General features: G+C 43.1%; 1 protein-coding gene across 2 annotated transcripts in view; it reads left to right on the top strand.

Annotated features, from left to right (window-relative positions):
• The window catches only part of PARD3B (par-3 family cell polarity regulator beta), a 680,328-nt gene that overhangs the window by 156,127 nt on the left and 501,543 nt on the right, over nucleotides 1–22,658 (top strand). For both annotated transcript variants that reach the window (XM_048484334.1, XM_048484335.1), the window contains exon 3: nucleotides 12,985–13,156. In XM_048484334.1, the coding sequence (XP_048340291.1) occupies nucleotides 12,985–13,156 (172 nt within the window). The remainder of the gene's footprint in view (nucleotides 1–12,984; nucleotides 13,157–22,658) is intronic.

Below are 22,658 nucleotides of genomic sequence, written 5' to 3'. Positions count from 1 at the left end.
TGTTAACCTTATAGTCTGAAGCCTCTCCAAAACTTATCTAGTACTAGGTTCCCCCCCCCCCCAAGACAGTTACAGTTAATGCCATATCTTTAAAAAAGCACATAAGAGTTGATTGAAAAGATCCAAGTTTTATCCTTGGGGTTACTACGTATTTAAATATTAGGAGGTTCAGTAAAAAGAGCAGTTGTGATAAGGGGCTTCCCTATCTTTTACATCTGTTCAGTGCAAAATGTTATAAGACTCTGTTAATGAAGATCTGAACAGTTAATTTTGGGTATATCAATGAAACCTACTGTTTCACACTCTCTCCTTAAAATAACCTAAAATTCTCATTAAAAAGGAGATGCTTGACAAGTTTTTCTGTGTCTAGAAAGAGGAGTATCACTTCCTGTTTAGTTTTTTTTACCATATTAACTAATTTTTGAAATATTTGAAACACTTTATGATTCCCAAGAAACCCCAGTTGGTCTAAATCAAGTGTATTCAAACTGTTAGCAATTACTGTTGTCAGTCCCTTAAAGTCTTGATTTTAAAGGTAAGATTGGTCAACAAGGTTCTGGTCTTGAAGGCTTAATTGTCTGAAGTCAATTTCCTTTTTAGAAACACCCCCCCCCCACACACACACACACAATATGGTTGATATGAGAAATTTCTGTGTATAGAGAACATTTTTAGACACAAGCATGTAAAGTTCAAACTATGATTTCTCAAGCTTATGTGCTGTGCATCCATCATGATTTTTCCAATTGCCTGATGGGATTTTCACCTCTGAACCAACGTCAGTTATAGTGAGGAACTTGCAGGTAAGAGAAACAATCTCTGAGATCCTGCTTTTGATAAGATTTATCTGTGGCCTGTAGGCAGCAGAAGCAGCAAATAGTATGCAATAGTCAGTATGACAACATACCCTCATAAGTGTGATAACATAGCCTCATAAGAAAGAAAAGTTGCTACAGTAGGTTAGGGAGGATGATTTAATTGCAATCTCAAGCAAATATTATATCAAGCTGATTAAGCAATTCATTCAGAGGTAATATTATGGCTGCTGATTAGGGTTGCCAGCTGCAGTTGGCAATCCTGGGTGGAAGGAGAGTTTTGGGCAAATCCTAGGGTATCATCCTGACATGATGAAATCCCTTTTGATTTAATACACCAACATGATGCCAATGGATCCCCCATTTTCCCCTGCTAGACTGTAACATACCAGTGAGGAAACTGGGGGCAAAGACTCCCTACTCCTGTTACTTAGAAGAAAATTAGTAGTAGTAATAGTTTAGATTGATACCCTGCTTTTCTCAACCATAAGGAGTCTCAAAGCAGCTTACAAACTTGTTTCCTTCATCTCCTCACAACAGACAACTTGGGAGGTAGGCGGGGTTCTGAGAGAATTATGACTACCCCAAGATCATCCAGCAGGCTTTATGTGGGGAAACAAATCTGGTTTACCATATTAGTCTTCCACTCACGTGTTAGTGATCACGTGGGTGCCCCCATCCCTCATTGTTTCCAATGGAAGGTAATAGGAGATGGGGCTACACATTTGAGGGTCCATAACTTTGGACCCCCTGAACCAAACTTCACCAAGCCTGGGTGGTATCATTAGGAGAGTCTCCTAAAGATACCCTAAAAGTTTGGTGCTTCTAGCTTAACAATTGCACCCCTGACAGCAGGCACCCCCCAAATTTCCCCAGATTCTTCTTTTAAATCCACCCCCTTCGGCATGGATTTAAAGGGAGAATCTGAGGTCCTCAGTTTAGAAGAAGTTTGGATTTATATCCCCCCTTTCTCTCCTGTAGGAGACTCAGAGGAGCTTACAATCTCCTTGCCCTTCCACCCTCACAACAAACGCCCTGTGAGGTGGGTGGGGCTGAGAGAGCTCCGAAAAGCTGTGACTAGCTCAAGGTCACCCAGCTGGCCTGTGTGGGAGTGCATAGGCTAATCTGAATTCCCCAGATAAGCCTTCGCAGCTCAAGCGGGAGAGCAGGGAATCAAACCCAGTTCCTCCAAATTAGAATGCACCTGCTCTTAACCACTACGCCATATTGAAAGTGATGCTGTTTCACGGTGGGGGATAATCCACCCCAAAACAGCATCACTTTCAATGTTTAACTGGGGACCCCAGATTCTCCCTTTAAGGTGGATTTAAAAGGAGAATTTGGGCTTTCTAGTTTAAACACCATTGAAAGTGATGCTGTTTGGGGGTGGATTCCAGCATCACAGCGGCGGCCCGGGACCCCCCTGCAAAACTCAGATTTTGCACCGGACTCCATTTTCCCTCTATGCCTCTGCCCAGTGGGGAGGGCAGAAGGAACTGCCAGCTGCCGGCAGGGAGCCCAGCTGGTGGGGGGCAGGGCAGGGCAGGGGACTCTGCCATCCCTGGCCTTGGAGAGCTACTTTTATAAGCGCTAGGCCAGGGGCAGGTCTTGGGGAGGCCATGCCCTAGGGGCGAGTGGGGTGTGTGGTCCCACCCCCAACCCCCCCCATAAAAAATCTATACCTACGTCCCTGATTAGAGTACACCTGCTCTTAACCACTATGCCACTGCTGCACAGAGTAAGTTTGGGATTATCCTTCCCTTCTCCTTTTTAGCGTATTTAATATTTTGCTAACAAGTAAGGTATTGCAAGCAAAATTGTTTATTTCTTTAATTTAAAAAAATCTGGCAGTACTTGAAAACTGATGACTTTAATTGCATCCATGTTTGGTTGTTTTTCCTCTCTGAAGCTCTCTCTATATAATATGCAGGCTTTGAGGGAGAAACAGAAGTAGCTCTTTGGTTCCACTTAAGCTGGATGAAATCAGTGTAGGGGTGTGTGTGTGTGTACAGTGGTTTTTAAAAATATACTCAGGAAGAGGTTAATAAGATTATTTCCTTTCTAACCTAATTGAAAATGCTAATTTGGTTGCACAAGTTTTTTTCCAAAATAAAAACAAATGCTTATCCAATGTTTAAGAATGTACACAATTATTATAAACAACTAATTACCTTGAGTTACAGTTATATAAGTATACTAAAATAGAACTGCAATGTTTACCTGTCCACTTGAAAATGGTACATTTGTTTTGTTCTAGTTGCTGAAGTCCTGAAACTTCAATGTTTTAATTATATTTATTGATTTTGTGAAGTTCTGTTAAATCTTCCCAGTTGTATTTGGGGTTAGAGACACTTCCTGTTTTTTGGTGGTGTTTGCTTACCTCTTATCTATGACTATTTTTAGTGTCAAATGTTCAGAGAATCGATTAAAATGTCTTCCGTAACTTATCTGCCTTGTAACTGCCAGTTTAATTTGATATGAAGTCACTTTATCCTATCCTGAACACTTTGTGCATGAAACCATACATTAATTACAAAGCACCCAGTTATTTATTTATTTTATTTATTTATTTATTGTTTCGATTTATAAACCGCCCCATCCCCTGGGGGCTCTGGGCGGTGAACAACATTCACATATACAATTAATTAAATCGATAACAACAATATAATACTAAAAACCATTAAAAACTATTCTAGTTATGTCCCATCTTGCTCTGTTCCTGGCCATCAGAAGTCCATTTGAATGAAAAGGACTTCTACTGGGTCATGGTGGGCATCTGGGGAAATAAGTGTCCTCTTGCAGCTTCAGATTTTAGACTTATCCCAATGAATGCCCAAAACTGAAAGGAGATATCCGTGTTGTCTTGTGTTCTGCCAGGTAGCATTATTTTACCCAGAAACCTTTGAATTTATTTGTTCAGATTTCATTTTCTACAGGTCCCTAAGGTGGTGCCTGTTTGGATTTTTAAAAGAATTGTTGTGTAGTTGTGCAGCCTTGGTTTCATCTGAGTAACTACAGTACAGTCCTATTTAAATAATCCAAATGCTTTGGAGACAGCCAAAATGTGTAAATTAGTTCTCTTTAAACATGATTAAATTACTATACATGATTAAATTACTAGAAATTTACTAATCGAAGCTGAACTAATAAATTGTATGATGCCCCCCTTTGACATAATATGGGTTTATTCTGTTCTTTTCCTTTAAGTACAAGGGAGCTCTGAAGGCCTGGGTCTTAGCTATATTAGCCAAGTCTATTCTGTCTTATGGGTTTTTCTGTACTACAATCAAAGTGAATTGATTGTAAACTTGCCAGAATCTTTTGGTCATTTCCCAAAAGGCATATTTTGCATATAAAAATTGTAAATTTGTAGTGTCTAGTAAAAAAAACTGACGCTAGTCTAATTTTTGTGAATTTTGTATTAGTCTGAGGGATCCACTAGTTTTGAGAAGAAACGCCGTAGCATTTTCACTTAGAAAAGTAAATAAAAATCTGCAAGCGCTGTAGTAGTTATTGAATTACACTGAATTAGAGAATCTAGACCCAAGATTCGATTTCGAATACCTTTAATGGCATATAAATTGTTTAAGATTAACTTAGCAAGATAATAACAGCCTTTACAACTTTACAATTTCTGACGAGTTAAAATAACACCATTTAAAAATTTAGCCACCGCTTCCAACAGCTCGTAGTTGTGGCTGTTTAAAAGATATATAACGTTCTGTTTAGACCCAAGATATAAGGTTCATTTCTGAACTAGTGCTGTTAAGCACCTCTATCAGTGGTTTGGGCTAAAGCAGTGGACAGGAGTCATAAAATCATCAGAAGGGCTACAAACATTTTGAGGAACAGGGTAAACAAGAGAAAACCTGCAATCCTCGTGGGGGGATCCCTTCTTCCTCTTAGCCGTGACTCCTCCCACCATGCTGGTGTTCCCAGAGAGCCCGCTGCAGCTCCCCATTGCCTCTATTGATTTTGTACATTGATTTTGTACATATTGAGCTCTCTGCACTGATTTTGTCCCCAGGGAGCCCAGCATGGCTCCCTATCTCAGCTACCAGGTCCTTTGCATCTTTCACTTCCCTTCCCCAGCCAGGAAAGTAAGTATAGATTTTTTCATGGGGTGGGTTTGGGGGGAGGGGCCATGCCCCCACCCGCCCCGGGGGTGTGGCCATGCCTCCCCAAGCCCCACCCCCAGCCTTAGTGCTTATAAAAACACCTCTCTGAGGCCAGGGATGGCAGACTCCCTTGCCTCCCCCACCGGCTGAGCTCCCAGCCGGCAGTCCCTTCTGCCCTCCCCTCTGGGCAGAGGCGTAGCTAGGGAAAATGGAACCCAGTGCAAAATCTGAGTTTTTCAGGGGGCTCCCCCCAAGGGCAGTCGCTGTGATGCTGGAATCCACCCCCAAACAGCATCATTTTCAATGGTGTTTAAACTAGGGAGCCCACATTCTCCTTTTAAATCCACCTTAAAGGGAGAATCTGGGGTCCCCAGTTAAAACAATATTGAAGGTGATGCTGTTTGGGGGTTGATTCTCCCTCACCTTGAAACAGCATCACTTTCAATGTTTAAACTGGGGACCTTAGATTCTCCCTTTAATTCCATGCCGAAGGGGGTGAATCTGGGGACATTGGGGGGGGGGTGCCTGCTGTCAGGGGTGCAATTGTTAAGCTAGCAGCACCAAACTTTTAGGGTATCTTTAGGAGACTCTCCTGATGATATCATGCAGGTTTAGTGAAGTTTGGTTCAGGGGATCCAAAGTTACGGACCCTCAAAGATGTAGCCCCCATTTTCTATTAGCTCCCATTGGAAACAATGGGGGATGGGGCACCCCATTTGGGAGTCCATAACTTTGGACCCCTTAAACCAACCCTCGCAAAACTTGGGTGGTATCATCAGGAGAGTCTCCCAAACAATCCCTGAAATTTTGGTGCTGCTAGCCTAAAACTGCGCCCCCTGCAGGCTAAAACCTGAAAAACACTTTAAAAATTCAAAACACACACACAGGGGCGGAGCTTCGGACATGTAATGGGGGGTTTAAACTCGGGAGCCCCCCTTACTTACATCCTTGCCCCCAGCCTTTTCATTTTTGACCAGCCTTGCAATAAGCGCAGCGCAACAGCATCTGACCTCTGCTTCTGGCCCTGCCATGTCTCTACCCATGGCCTACACTGCTGGATGGCGAGCCCAATGTATCTCTGACTCACTTCACTGCCTCTGTTCCAACAAGCCCAGTGCGGCTCCCACCCTCTGCCATCATGACCCCTGCATCTCCCCATTGCCCCGTTGCCAGCAAGCCAAGTGCAGTGTCTGGTGTTATTGCCTGGCCCACAATAGTTGCTATCAACACCACTGTTGGAGTCACTGCTGGGGACATAGGTTTGTTGTCTGTTAGTTTTTTTAGGTATTTTCCCTAAGTTTACATATTTTTCCACAAATCCACGGAGTTGCCCAACTTTGCAGAACTGTCTGTTTTGGATAAGTGTTGCCCCAATCCATGAATTTAGATATCTACAGACAGGACCACTCTTTTGGTAATAGATTGTATGCACAAGTAAGAACTTGTGTGAGATCATCTCATTTTCTCCTTCCTTGCTATTACCTCTTTCCCTTTTTGAAAGCACCCATAGCCGCTCCTCTTTCCCAGTTTCCTTCTCTCCTTAGGGTTGCCAGTTCCAGATTGGAAAATTCCTGGAGGTTTGAGAGGTGTGGTTTGAAGAGGAGTTTGGATTTATACCCCGCATTTCTCTCCTGTAAGGAGACTCAAAGGGGTTTACAAAATCCTTTTTCCTTCCTCTTTCCCCCTTGTGAGGCAGGTGGGGCTGAGAAAGCCCTGAGAAAACTGTGACTAGCCCAAGATCCAGCAGGGCAGGAATATAGGAGTACGGAAACACATCTGATTCACCAGACAAACCTCTGCCACTCAGGTGGGGGATCAAACCTGGTTCTCCAGATTAGAGTTCACCTGCTCTCAACCACTGAACCATGCTGGTTGTACAGCATCCTGAGGAGTGAAGCCACTTCAGTTGGTATAAGGTCATGGAATTCACTCTAGATAGCAGCCATTTTCTCCAAGGGAACTGATCTCTGTCACTGGGAGATCAGTTGTAATTCTAGATTATCTCCAGGCCCCAATTGGAAATTGACAATGCTAGTACCCGTGGAAGCTGCTATGGAAAATGGAGTCTATAGCATTATATTCTTCTGAGGTCCCTCTCCTCAAATCCTGCCCACCTCCTCTCCTCAAATCCTCCAACCCTCATATATCCAGGTATTTCATAACATGGAGTTGGTAACCCTGTCTTCATACCCAACAGCCAACTTGTATTTATCTGTCCCTCTGCCTTTAGTTTTCTATCCCCCCCCCAGCAGACTCTGCCTAGGGAAAATGTGGCACAATTGTACGGTGCTGGCCACTGGGCCAGGCTCACTTGCTTTGTAGGACACCCTCAAGAACTTGTGGGGGGCACATCACTGAGAAAAAGTTGAAGGTGAAGATCAACAGCTGACTATCAGCTGAGCATCTTTGTCTGTTCTCCACTTCCCACTCAAGTGTATTTCAGGAAGGTTGAAGCACAAGGAGGACATTGGGAATGGGAAAACATGAGCAACTGGCTTCTTCCCGCCTTAAGCCCATACTGTCAGCTTCGACTGTAGAGAGCGAGAGGAGATTGCTCCTGTTTTCTGTTTGCATTCGTTTTGGGCTCAGATTAAAAAAAGTGATCCTTCTTTTCTCTTCATGTGAAACTGACAGCTTGGGCTGAGGAAAACTGGAGTGATCTGCTTCTATACTCTTTTCCACGTAAAGATCAAAGTAGAATTGTAACTTCATCCTTTATTTTAGAATGCTCTGCTTGGGTCCTAGTGCCTAGCTAAGAGAACTAGGTAGGTACTAGGACCCAAGTGGAGCATTTTAAAGCAAAGACAGTCCAGCATGTCAAGGATGAAGTTACAATTCTACTTTGATCTTTACGTGGAAAAGAGTAATAGTATGTACAAACCGAACTCTCAGTTTGGGCGGAGAAAAAAATCCCTATGTACCTATTCTCAGTTTCGGGTGGGTGAGAAGCAGATCTGTGCTTGGGCTACAAAGAACTGGAGCAAATTGCTCTTCTCCCACCTTCACCCCGAAACTGCAAACTTGTGCGGAGAGTAGTGACTTGCTTCTTCCACCCCACCTGTATCTCAAAGTGAGAGGTTGTAACTCAGCAAGGCTGAGATATAGTAAATTTTCCAGACTGAGAGATCAGAAGAACCTAACTTTCAGTTGCTCTTTGCAGTCAGCTGAGATTTGTCCCCCCCCCCCCCCCCGCCTTTTACTGGATACAAAGTAGAATTTCTGCCACAGGGGATTGAAGCTGACTCCCAGATGAGTCCTCGTCAATTGGTAGTTGGGTTATGAGGGCTGCCAAACAGCAGTCATCAGAACCATTTCTTGAGAATAAATCCAAACAGTTTGTGAACAGCCAAACTGCTTGTTAATTAATTGGTTCTCTGGTTGCCATTGACAGGCAGGATGTGAGGCAAGATGGCCCGTGTCCAAGCATTCCTGGATATTAATGTTTACTATATATGCATGAAGAAATAATTCTTTAGAAGGTATGCAATGGACTGCCTCTTGCCTGAATTTCTGTAGATGGAAGTAAGGGGTGATTTGATTTTAACCTTAATCTCCTCTATTGCCCAGGAACAGAATTTTGGGCTGCCTGGCTGGGGGAGGCTGGGAAGTCAGATGTTTTGGACATAAATACATGCACATTTTATGCAGTTACATCTGTTCACAACAGCAAATCACCTTTGGTATCTTTACTGGCTGTACCAATCGGGAGGGACAGAAATTGATGACGCTGAGGATTGAAAAACTCTATTGGTAACACTGTTCTAGCAAGTGGTTTCTGACATGTCTGCAACTGGGGTTGTTAGGCAGCCAGAAAATACAGGAAGCCATCTTTGGTGTACTCGTGCCCTTTTCTTTAACCGATTGCCATGCCTAATAGTAGTTTGTAAGTAGAATTTGAATTGCATGGCAAAGGTGTGTGGATACTGGAAAAATACTTGGCTAATTATCCGTAATTTTCTGTGCATGGTGCAAAAATCTGTGAACATGACCTGAACACCCTTCTTGCAACCAAATTAGAAATGAGGGGAAAGCCTTAAAATGTCACACTTTATGAACAGTATCCCCTCCTCCCTTTCATGTGTTTGCACTGAATTCCTCCTTTTATATTGTTTTCTTGCCTAAAGCAAGTAGATTCCCTTAAATACTTGTCCGTGTTGTATTCACCTTAATTTATCATTTGGACATGGATCTTCAAAGTGGCATGGAGGAAGGTTTTAATACAGTAAAGGAACATTAGCTTTGGTTGCTTTGTAGAAATATCTGAACAGAGTTAAGTGTAAGTTGTACAGTGTTTTCCCTACGTTTAAGTCAGCCAGATTTTTCTTTAAATATATGGGTTGCTAAAATCATTTTAGGCCTTGTTCATTTTAATGTGCCTTATAGGGCATGGTGTAGATCTAGCATTTCTTAATATATTACCTATAGTTAAGAGATCCTCAGTACATTCATGAGCTTCCTCATTCGTCCAGCTATGCATTCTCTTCTCCACAATTATCATTTCAGAATTAGCCATGTTTACTGTGAATTCATTCTGAGCATTATTATTACTGTGGGGTATAATACAGCAATATGTCTAATATGAAAAGGGAAAGAAGGGAAAGGGATTCATGCAGGGAAGGCAAAATGGAGTGGAATTTTCAGTCCATGGGTAAGAATTTGGAAGTCATTCAACTGTACTGTACTGTAAAGAGATGGCACAAAAGTCCATCCAAACATGTGTTGGTGATTTTGGCTCTCTCTTGCCCATCCTCATGGATGGTGACCTTTGCTTGTTCTAAGTTATCTTAATAAGATGTGTGTGTGTGGAAAGTGCCATCAGATCGCAGCTGAAGTATGGCCAACCTGTAGGATTAAGAGACCCACAGAACTGGTTTGCTATTGCTTGCCTCTCAGCAGCAACTATGGACTTCCTTGGTGGTCTCCTATCTAAATACTAACCAGGGATGACCCTAGTTAGTTTCTGAGATATTAGAAGATCAGGCTAGCCTGGACCATCCAGGTCAGGGCAGTAAAACATACTAAGAGTAAAGTGTACTACAATTTAGCAATAGTGTCTTCCTTACCTAACATGGTACAATAGCAACATCAGAGTCTAGATTTCTTCTAAATTTATTTTTGGTGCCTTACTTAAGGACGTTGCACAAAGTGAGATGGATGTGAATAGAAATCTTCTATTCTATATCCTCTCTAAAAGGTAATTTGTAACCTCTCCAAATATTTTAAAGTTCCCCAGAGACACAGCATTTCCTTTCAGTTTTGCTTGGAAAACTTGCACAGCAATATCTGGCTTTCAAGGTTGTATTCAAGATGTTGATGTGGGCTTAAGGCAATATTTTCTGCAAACGGCTCACATTTTAAAAATACATTGAAAAGGGGCTAGAAGATCACACTTTGCAAGTGTGTGTTTAGAGTATTTCTTGGGCTTTCCATATACCCTATATACTCATGTATAAGTCTACTTTTTCAGCACATTTTTTGTGCTGAAAAAAGCCTCCTTCGGCTTATACGCGAGTGAATGGCTGAGCTTGCAGACCTGCAAAAAAGACTTGCTTTGGGGCAGCGGCTGCCATTGCTGCGCAAGCATCTTCACTGTGTAATGATAAGCTATCCGTGTTGAAGGAGAACCTGTAGGGACTTTTTAAAAGGGGGATCTTGCTGAGCATCTTCCCTGTGAAACTCTGGCTCATTCCGCACATGCAGAATAATGCACTTTCAAACTGCTTTCAGTGCTCTTTGAAGCTGTGCGGAATAGCAAAACCCACTTGCAAACAGATGTGAAAGTGGTTTGAAAACGCATTATTCTGCATGTGAAAAGATAGTGTCTGTGAGAGTTATATATTCCACTTCAGAACTTTTAAGGTTATTGTTAATACCATACTGTTTTTCTTTGAAATAAATATTCAAAAACATTTTTATTGGTATCTATTTTTATTTTTGAAATTTACCAGTAGCTGCTGCATTTCCTACCCTAGTCTTATACTTTTTTTGTGGTAAAATTAGGTGCCTCGACTTATATTTGGGTCGACTTATAGGCAAGTATATACGGTAAGTGAATAGTTGTATAATTGTGAGGCTTTCCCTTAGTCTCCCTATGCTCCAAGGAGCAAGAAATCATATATGCGGTGTTTCATTCAGCCCCTTTCCTTATGTACAGCAGTAATATCCTACTTCACATTTTTGGGTTACTTAAATCTTGTGTTGTAGTGAAACTATCCTTAACTGGTCAACTGTAAGCCACATGCTGCAGCTGTACAAACTCATTTTTTTATAATGGTTGTACATTTGAATTGTGTTACCTTCCTGAGTCACCATATGGAAGACCAATAAAGGGTCCTAACATTGACAGGCATTGGCTTCCCTTGCCTACAATTTACAACAGTGCTTCTGTATTTTGGTGCAGCGTCATGTGCTTCAAAACAGCTGCTATTTCTCAACTTGTGGAATGTTTTAAAAGCTTTTTGTCTTCATTAGGTTTGTAATAAAGTGTTCTGGAATATAGTTTTGACTGGTTTCCCTCTTCTACTGCATTGCTTTTTTCCCTGTATGCAGCATTTTCTTCATAGCACAATATATTTCTGTATGAGGGTTAGATTAACATTGTTAAATGAAATAGCAGTCTGTAGGTTTTAAAGTTTTACATGTTGCATTTGGAATTCATTTGCTTTTAATGTATCTGAAATTGCCCATAGACTGTTCCATAAATTAACAAACTAGGTGGACTTTCAAATTGATCCCTGTAGATAACAGAAAAAATTGTGCTGTTATAAGTGGTGAAGCTGCAATGGGGAGAGGGGGGGGCGCTGTGCCCTGGGTGTGCACCATTGGATTCACCACTGGCGTCACGTGGGGGCAAAAAAATTGCTGCCCAAACCCTCTCCCAGGGGCATGGTGGAGGCAGATTGGGACGGGGGTGGATCAGGGTGGGGCGAAGGTGCGGGTTCATGTGGGCAGGTCGTGGCTCAGGTGCAGCTTTCTCTCCCTCTGTCCCTGGCTGTTATACTGGCTAATATTATCTAGGCAGTTGTGAAAATGAAGATGCTCACTGGTATGAAGAATAGTGGTCATGAGCCAAAAGTGGGGCACTGTACCAGTGTGTTAAGGCCTAACACTTTTGTCTCATCTACAATGCTTTGCTGAACAATGTTGATATATATGCATCAAACTGTCTTTATCAAAACCTGATAGTATTCTTGGCATTCAGAAGGACTTGTGCTTTTAACTTGTGCAGGCATATTGTATTATCTAAGCTATATTCTCAATATTCTCTTTCATAGTGCTGGTTTGTACATTTTGTTGTTTCTGCTTAATAAGCACACATGTGGAGCTTTTTAAGCTACTTTCCCCATAATAAATTGGATTTCCATTGACTGAGTGTTCCTTTCTCTTAGATTTCAGCTGCCTAAGGTTTTTCCTCCAATTTTGTTTGTTTGGGGTTTTTTGTTATTTATTTAATTATCTTTATAGGCTGCTCTTCCCCTTTCGGGCTCATGGCGGCTTCCAACATGGAAATAATACAGGAAGATTAAAAATAGTATATCAATACAATTTAAACCACTCCAAATAAATCATCCAGTTGGCATTAACACCCAATAAATTCCCTATCTTATATAAAGCAGAAAAATAAAGGAAGGGAAAGGGGAAGAGGGAGGCCATTAGATGGAAAACCGTTGCTGCCTTTACCATAGGCCTGGTGGAACAGATCAGTCTTGCAGTCCCTGTGGAATTACATCAGGTCCTTCAGGGCCCAAGTCTTATCTATCAGGGTGTTCCACCAGGCTATGATGGTGTATAAAACCCTTGGACCTACTATGTGAAGCCCCTTCTTCATGCTAAACTGCATACCAGTTCACAGATTTTTGAATATAGGGTCAGTGGATAGAGGGCAGAAGGTTGGAGGGCTGCAGCAGGAAAGAACCCAGAAAAGCTCTATTGAACATGCAGCCCTGTGGAGTTCTTCAACTCTAAGCCATCATTTGAATTTTTTAATGCTCTCATGTGGAGATCCCAGCCTTACTATGAAGATCTCATGAAACGACCTTTCATTTTCGCAGCTGATTGCTGTGTATGACGAAGAAGATCCACACCCAAAGCCTGATGACGTAAACAGTAGCCTGGCGGACAGAAATAGCCCAGATGCTTTTGAGACTGAAGTCGCTGCCCAGCTAGCTGCATTTCAGCCGATCGGAGGAGAGATCGAGGTGACACCCTCTGCTTTGAAATTAGGTATGTGCATGCGAGTTTTCATTTTTTTCAAAGGGTGATCCTTACCTTGAAGTAGTGGTAGATGCTGTTGCTGAAATCCTGCTTTTCCAGGTATTTATTCTTTACAAGAATGCGTGTAATTGGTGCTAAAATACTAATGTTTTGTAGCCTGCATATGTTATACAAGTTCAGCACAGTTTGCATTGTCTTGCTACTTTGTGCTAGTCTTGGCTCTGGCTGCTGAGATTTTATCCAGTGCTACCCAGAATCCTTCATGCTAGTCAGGTGCGTAGGGGGAGAAAATGGCGCCCAGGCCAAAATAGCTTCCGGGCGCAGGCCCCCGTGCGCCCACTTACCCTTTTCTGACAGTTGAAAACAGCTCTCTGCTGGCTGAAAACAGGCCAGCCTGGTGGGGTGAGGCCAGGCCTGGCAAGGCGAGGCAAGGGGGTGGTGCAATTTTCTGCCCCCACCAGCACGTGCCCGGTATACAGCGCATCCCCCCCTGTCCCCTTGTAGCTACGCCTCTGATGCTGGTGTGTTGTAGTGATTAACATATCGGTTGTTGACTGCTTGTAGGGACCTGCAAAGCTCACAGATTGACCTTGGGCCATTTTAGGCCCACCTTAAGCCTAGTTTATCAAACAAGGTAGAGGTGAGCATAAAGTGGAGGAATAGAACGCTCTGCGTGAAGGGCAGGGTAAAAATTTAAGAGATCTCCAAAAGAGCCACAATCTTCCTCGTTCTAACAAAGAAAAGCTGAAACCCTTGGGTCTCTGAATTTGGTGGCAAGTTGCCACACAAATTGTAATCTTCTGCAAAAGTGTCATGTTCATGCTGCCAGGGCCATGCCTGGCTCCTTTTGCATTCCTACGTGCTAATGACGTGATGCATACTTTCTTTGCAAAGCAACAGCACTCCTGGGTTACAACCAGTCAGTTTTTAAAAGTTGCTATCAGGAAGCTGGCTGGGTGATCTTGGGCCAGTCAGTAATCTATCGCATAGGGTTGTTGTGAGAATGAAATAGAGGAGAGATCAATGAAAGCCATTTTGGGTCCCAATTGAGTTAGGAAGATGGCCTATAAATGAAATAAATAAATAAAATGTATTGCACAATAAAGAAAACGGTGGTGTTTAACCTTGGGAAGTCACAATCCCAGCCTTGGTTCATATTTCATTATGAAGGAAGCAAAGGAATCTCATAGACTTTGTGAGAAGTCTAGAATTTAAGGCTTTTTAATACACATAGTTCCCCTTCACCTTCTTCAGAAGTGCCTGTGCGTTATGTTGGCAAGGGTGAGACTTGGTGAACCATTCATCACTGCCTAATAAACCTAAATCTATTTCACTTGTCCTTGACTTACTCTGCTGCACTTTCTGTATGTCAGCATAAATATGTGAGTCAAGGATAGAGTTCCGGTGTATAAATTGTTTGTGGTTCTAGTGGTTTAAAGGTGAAATGTGGCAGCCATGTCATAGGCTGCTTTTTTATATCAATTACCAATTGATTTTATTTTCCCTTAAGTGGGAAATGGGGGGAACGCTTAGTAGGGAAATCTCCCTTGTATTTCTGCTTTACTGTTTTAGCTGCTCATTAGCATAGTTACCCTTAAGGTTATTTGAAAAATGAATCATAGATTGCTTAGTAAGTTGAGAACTGTGGAACATGGGGACTCAAAATGGTGCTGGAGACCTTTCAGCCTGAATTCTTGGTCAGTCGGGGATTGTAGCCCTTGAAAATAAAACACATTTACGAAGTGGCACTTGGGCATGTGATGCCTCCTTGTTCATTCTTTTGAATTCCGAGTTATTTATTTCCAGTGTAGTACATGTAATGCCCTCTGGTCAAGCTTTATTCCGTTCTTTCCCTTCTCTTTGGTTTCATGATACCTTCTCCTGCTGTTTCAACTAATTCTCTGTACCTTTCCTTTTCTGACCACTATCTGACTGTCACTGTACATGTTATGTATGCTATGTTGGAAGAAGTTTTCAGCTCTGCTGGTAGTTCAGGTCAGCGCAGAGTCTTAGTGGTGATGAGCATGGTTTGTATGAAGTGTGTTTGTGGTGGCTTTTTTAACTGCAGTGTCCATTCTAGAACTGATCCAAAAAATTAACGAGCAATAAAAAGCCCTGTGTTCTGTCCCTGGGGTCTCATAGACGAACAGCATGAGTTGCCAAAGTGAAAAAAAGTCCTATCTCAGATTCTGAGGTGTTGATACCCAGGTGAGCCATAGTCAGGTGGGTGGGGGTATTTCTGAGTGCCCACCAGTCATAATCTTGATATCATAGATGGGCCAGACTCATGGAAGCAGAGCGAGGATATGATGGACACCAATCTTAATTCAAGGGCTTTGATATTGAGAGGGTTTGCCAGACACAGGATATCAATCTTTCCATTTCCAATTAAAGTATGCATAGCTTCAGACAATGCCTCTCCTGAGGGCACAGCCACTCAGATCTGGTTCACAGCAGCCCAGCTGCATGGCCATACACCTGGCTCCAGCTTCATAAAGAACTTGCAGATGTCCGGATTATCAGCAAACAGGCTAAATGACTCTGCACTGCTTTGTCCCAAGTGTTAACTTGATCTTATACCTCCTGTCCAACTTTTAAGGGTTAAATAAACTTCCTACAGTTTATTTGGAATGTTCCCGTTTTGATTTCAACAGCACTGCCTGAAACTCATCAAGTCTTGGGTGCTCCCAAGTTTTAATCGCATCAAATAATTTCCCACAGCATTGTCAGTGCCTGGGAACTTTGCTTTGTTCCAAGAAGGTCAGCCCTCTTATCATAGCCAGAGGGTAAATTTTTCCTAAAACTAGACCCCCAAAATCCATGGTAAATTGCACTTGGAGGTTCCCCTTGCACCCGTAAGAAGTGCTGGCTGCTTTTCTCACTCACCTTGGACCTCTTACACTTATGGAATGGTAAATATCTCCCTCCCAATACTCAGATCTATCCCTGCGTTCACTCAGCTCTATTTTCCTATGCTCCTCAAAACTCTCTCTGTATGTGTTTGCAATTTGCAAGGGTATTTTTATTATTTATAATCCCTCGATAAAATTGTAACCCTTCTCCTCTTAATCCTGGCTTTGAGTAGATTTCTTAGCTGTACAGTGATCCATCCAGGGCTGACCCAGAGGGTTTTTTTTGTGTTGGAGGCAAGCCAGATTAGCGTTGTGTAGTGGCTAGAAGTGACAGACTCTAATCTGGATTTGATTCCCTACTCCTCCACCTGAGGCCTGCTGGGTGACCTTGGACCAGAACTCTCTCAGCCCCAATTACCTCACCTGCCTGTTCAGCTCAACCTGTTTGTGGACAAGCAGGACCTGGCTATAGTGTTACATGCTCCGGTAACCTCTTGATTGGACTACTGTAATGCGCTCTATGTGGGGCTGCCCTTGAAGATAGTCTGGAAGCTGAAGGTGTTGCAGCATGTGGCAGCTAGGTTGCCGGTTGCTACACCTGGCTGGATGCACATCACACCAGTCCTTAAGGATCTGCACTGGTTCCCAATTCTCTCCCAGCCACAATTCAATACTGGCCTGCAACAAGATGAGCAGGGGGCGCACATGAGAGGCCTTTCTCCATGACTGCCCCCAGGCTGTGGAATAGTCTGCCCTTGGAGATTCACCTTTATGGGTTTAGCCACATGGCGAAGGCCTTCCTCTTCACCCAGGCATTTGGTCTGTCTCCCTGGTATGAGGCGGAGTATAAATATCAAAAATAAAACAATTAAATAAAACCCCTTCCTCCCCTTCTTTTCGCTACTAACCTGGAGTTACTAGTCGCTGGATGGCTCCCCCTTCCCCCTTACTATCACAAAGAGGGAGGTAGAGGCGAGAACATGAGAAGCTCACAAGGAGAAAAGAAAGAGAGGGATGTAACAGGCAGGAGTTGGCCCACCGCCCACTTTCAGAGGCCTGGCAACCCATTGTTGGGTCCCACCACAGAGGCTGAGAAACACTGGAGTAAAACAACATAAGAGTGTTGGACCAATGCAGCCCTCCTGCTTCTAAAATTTTGGGCACGAAGTCCAAATGGTTTTGCACAGAACAGAAAGAAGCAAAGAGTTTTGGATCACTGTCTTCCAGCTGTCTAGGAAAGTGCCACACGCAAACTCACCTCACCTTTGCTACACATTCGGTTTTCTTTTGCCTCTGGGCTTAAGCTCTGTGGTGGCGAACTTATGGCACTCCAGATGTTCATGGACTACAATTCCCATCAGCCCCTGCCCGCATGAACATCTGGAGTGCCATAGGTTCGCCAGCACTGGTCTAGCTGCTGCACTCAGGTTTTTAATGTATATATTCTTGGCCTTATGAGCTCTAACTTAAAAGTATTCCCCCCTCTGCGCTCTTTGTGCATGGTGTTGCTGGCAATTTAAAACCTATCTTGGTTCCAACAGTTAGTTTGATTTTATTTCTAGCTTTTTTGTGTCCCTATGTTAATAATATTCTGCTATTGTTTATAGCTCTGCAACTCCATTCTGCCCTTCGCTGCAACAGTTTAAATCCATAATGCAAATGAAAGCATCTTATTCTACTTCTGCATGACTGGAATACAATCTGACATGTTCAATTATGGGTGAGCTGACCCTGCTTTGGAAATTTAGAAAAAAACGGTTGGAAGATATTTTTAATTAGAAAAGATATGAGACGGCTGCCCAATTATGTGACAAGTATGAAGGGAAAAGTGTGATTAGAATAGAAAATCTACAAGGAGATCATTTTTGTGCATCTCCTGTGGTCATTCTTGAACCACTGTAATAAAGTACTTAAGATTCTCTTCTGGGCGTGCTCCCCATCCTTCTTTTCTTTACCATTGCCTCTTGTTCCCCAGACCCATTCCCGGTCTACTGTTGCTTCCTTCTTTCTTCTCCTCTCCCTTCCAACCATCACCATGTCCTTTTCTCCTCTCCTGGCCAGCCTGTCACCTTTGCCCCCACCTCCCTTTCTGCTACCTTTTCTTACCGAATGATGAGCCAGCGGCCTTCTTGTACATCCCTGCAAGGCTTCACTAATGCATCTGTCTCTCTCTCCCCAACCCTCAAATTGCTGCAGCTACAGCCTTCTTCATTGGCCTGTCTCATGCTGAGAAAGTTGTATGGGATTTGCTAGGCGTCCTGGCAAACAGGCAAACTGGAAGGGGAAAATGGTCCTGGAAAAGGGACCTGCCATTCTAAAGGCAGACGAGAAAGGCTGTCAGACAAGGACTTGAGAAACCCAGGCTCAGATCCCTGTGTGTACCATGGAAGCTGGCTGGGTGATCTTGGACCAGTCACACACCCTCAGTCTTGAACCTGGTTAGAACTAGGATGGGAGATCTCCAAGGAAAACCAAGGTTGTGACATGGATACAGGCAATGGCAAACTACCTTTGAACGTCTTGTCTCAAAAACCCTACAGGTTCACAATAAGTCAGCTTCAACTTGAGAGCAAAGGTGTTTTTCTTTAGGAATTTGTATTTGCTGACCTTTGTTTTACTTTCCATTGTTTTACATTCCATTTTTAGGAATCTCCATTGTGCTGACCTTTGTTTTTCTTTCGATAGCATATTCAGAATTTAGGTGTCATGATATTCTTTGTATTGGTCAAATCTAAATCAACAGAAATAACAGGGCTGACGCTGAACGGATTCTTAACTCCCTCCTGTTAAAAACAATGAGGTTCAACAGTTCTTAACATTAATTAGATTGGATTTTGTTAAAACACATGCAGAGATTTTTTGTAAACGCAGGATCTTTTTAAAAGCTTGCTCTGATCCTGTGGTGTATTAAATTAGGCATCGACAGTCTCAGTGCTCTCTGATTTATTCATTCCACTGAATTCATAGGTTTAATGTATTCTTGTGTTGCTTGGGTCCGGAATGCTTCTAAGATTAGATAACATCTGTATATTCTCCTCTGAAAGAACAAAGAAAAGGTGTCATATGCTCTATCGGGCCACTGCCTCTTTATATTTGCTGTATAATATGGGGCTAAGAAATGTCATTGCTCCTGAAAAAGAGGTTCATTTTTGTTCTTTTGTGCAGTCTCCAGTGAAACTGTGCAGGCTGGCTGTGGAGAAGAGCTTTCTAGCTAAAAGGAACTGCAATGGTTGGTGCGCAAGGAGGCATTTTCCCACCAAAACCATGGCACGCTGAGAGAGAGGGGCACCATATTTCCTCAATTCTCTTTTTGCAGCTATTCAAAGAGGATGTCTTCTGGCTTGCTCTTCATATCTTTGAATTCTCTCCCCCCCACCACCACTTTTCCATCAAAGCTTCTTTTCATTGCCTATCTCTCTATGACTTCTGTCCTTATTCAAGAAATGTGCCCAGTGTTGCACAAAAATGACTCAGTCTGATGAGCATTCTGTCTGCCTCTTCTGTTTGGGTGAGTTGACAGTGTTGGGGTGTGCCAACATTTCCAACAATTCACCGCCAAAGTCAGGAATGACAGAGCCCCCTCACTCAAGGCCTCCCTTTGGGTAAGAGTACTATCTAGCTCCAAAACCCCAGCAGCTGAACAATGTACCTGTGGGAGCATACAACTTGAGCCAAGTCTGTTTTTTTTGCACTGGTCAATCTTGACTTCAGATCTGCCTCAATGCTGTTCTCAGTGCCCAGGGCCAGCTCCAGGTAGGGTGTGGAAACTCCTCCTTACAAAATTGAAATCTAACAGCCCAATCCACAGTAGAGGGGGCGATGCGGTGCCACCCCACTGCTCCCGAGCAGGCTTCCTGGCAGCATTTGGAGGCTCACAAAGTTCAATATCCTCCTGCTGCTGATAAGCCTCAATGGGTTGCAGTGGACTTAGCGCCAGCTAAAAGGCTGGCTTAAGTCTAGATTGCAGACTGCTGGTACAACACCGACAAAGGTCAGTAGAGAGCCAACTAATGTTGGCTCCTCCCCCAGCTCGGCTCCTGGTCCACCACTGGTATGCCGGCAGCAGAGTTGCAGAGACACTGGCGCAGTGTCCTATGCCATGTCCCACCATTGGGCAGGATGACCACCCCTCTGCTGAGGTTAGTGCCCTAGGCTGGACGAATCTGCCGACGCAGCCACCTTGCTCCTCCCATGGGTGGATTTAGCCTAAGTCATCTTTTCATCAGCCATCCAAGGAACTGAATCCCTTGCCATCAGTTCTGAAACCTGCTCCCTTGAAACCAATATTATTAGATGAGGTTATACCACCCCTTTGAGTACAATATGTATACAATTCGATAGGACTATGCTTATCTTTTTCCTCATCCTTTTTTAAATTTAAAAAAGAGTCTTGATTTATTTTAAAAAACCAAAGAGTCTTGATTATTTTTTAAAAGAAGAGTCTTGAATGTTTTTCCTCATCCCGTTCCATCACCATTAATGGTGGATGAGTTTTAATCCAGGTCCCATCAAGGTGGACATCCGATTCCCACCGATATGGAGGGTTGTGAGTTAGATGCACTGGAACATAGAGCTTATTCTTCTTCTGGGTTAAATATGAGAATGGCCAGCTACTGCAGGAGTTTACCACATACCATGTAGCTGTGGACAAGTCTACATAGGGACCACCAAATGCAGCGCTCAGACACGAATCAAAGAACACGAAAGGCACTGCAGACTATTTCAGCCAGAAAAATCAGCAATAGCAGAACACATAATAAACCAACCTGGACACAGAATATTATTTGAAAACACAGAAATTCTGGACCACTCTGACAACCACCACGTCAGACTACACAGAGAAGCCATTGAAATCCACAAGCACATGGACAGTTTCAACAGAAAGGAAGAAACCTTGAAAATGAACAGAATTTGGCTGCCAGTTTTGAAAAACACTAGAGTCAAGACAGTGACTAATCAGCTCCACACAGACATGGGATGACTATAGACAATCAAAGGGAACAAAGGCCAGACTACTTCTATTCAGATGCCTCACCTATCGACCTTTCTATCTCCATTGTTACTCACATTCTACACTTCATTGTTACTCACTTGCCAGGCCACTCCTATTCAGATGCCCTCACCTATTGACCTTTAATATATACTCCACTTGCTTTCCTTTCCAACTATCAGATCCTCTGAAGATGCCAGCCACAGATGCAGGCGAAACGTCAGGAGAGAATGCTGCTAGAACACAGTCATACAGCCTGGAAACCACACAGCACCCTAGCTTTGGGTTTGTTTAATATTATCTTGTAACCTACTTCCTAAGCAGTGATGGGTGATGTCATGCCCAGGAGATGTAAGAAGCTCACTCAGGAGTTCGCAAATCTCTGGGAACAACACTATTTTCCAGCCAAGAAGGCCATAAAATGTTCAAAATGCCAGCAGAGTGGAGATGAGTTTCTCACAAAGAGATAACCATTTCACCAAATGCCAGGAAGGGGCAAGATGGATGGCTATTGTAAAATATGATCTGGACAATAAAACTTGTGAGACGTGCACTCTTTGCTGTTTGGAAGAAGGAATACTAGGACCCTCAAGGGCATCGTCTCCCAAATTCAGGTTTGGGCAAGGGACTTCCAGCCAACTTCCATAGGATGATCCAGATATTGCTAATGAAGGTCAAGTGTTGCTTCCAGCTACAAATTCAAGCTGTTGTTCAAGCCTGTGGCCTAAATGCTTGTTTCCCATTTTGTTCGTTCTCATCTTACCCCGCAGGAGGGATGCTGAGGTACAACTGTGACTCCATCAAATCACTAAGGCCCCTTCTGCACATGCAGACTAATACACTTTCAATCCACTTTCGCAATTGTTTACAAGTGGGTTTTGCTATTTCGCACAGTAAAATCCAGCTGCAAAGTGCATTGAAAGTGGATTGAAAGTGCATTATTCTGCATGTGCGGAAGGGGCCTAACTCAACGCTCAGCCACACAGAAATGACCACTAAGCCTGCAGTTTTATAAGACACAAGAGAGAGGCTATACGACACAAGGGCTTCAAATTATTGATGCATCGGTTGTAAGAGAACCAGTAACAGACTCCGTTGTGCAACAGGAAAGCTTACAGGAGGGTACACATTGCTCATTGCTTTCAGAAACATCTTACAAATAGGATTAGAGAATAGTGGAGTCCACCCGCACATGGAAGGCCAAAATTGCAGCTAAGTGAACCTTTACAGAAGAGCTAGACAAGCCCTTGTCTTTTCAGTGTAACAAATACTCCAACACAGCACGCAATGGGCAATATTTGGGCGAAATGCCTTGGTAGGCCAACTTGGTGGAAGATTTATGGGACTGTACCAACCCCCTCCACTCCCAGGGTTTGATCACTGGGGCTGGGAATAGACGTCGTCTATTATTAATTAATTATTTATTGAAGGCTACTGCTGCTGCTATAGTTTTATAGTTTTAAGGTTTTGTATATTTTAATTGGGGCTATTCGATTTGTTTTATTGTATTCCTATTTGTTGTACACCGCCCAGAGCCCTCTGGGGGTAGGGCGGTTTATCAAATCGAATAAATAAATAAATAAACCTCTGTTGCCCTATCTGACAACGGGGGTCATGCAGTCACTTGGACAGACTCCATGTTGTGAACAATGGACCCCATGGATATAAA

The sequence above is a fragment of the Sphaerodactylus townsendi genome, linkage group LG02 (genome assembly GCF_021028975.2).
Source record: "Sphaerodactylus townsendi isolate TG3544 linkage group LG02, MPM_Stown_v2.3, whole genome shotgun sequence".
In the NCBI taxonomy this organism is placed as follows: domain Eukaryota; kingdom Metazoa; phylum Chordata; class Lepidosauria; order Squamata; family Sphaerodactylidae; genus Sphaerodactylus; species Sphaerodactylus townsendi.
This window is presented reverse-complemented; position numbering and strand designations above follow the sequence as displayed.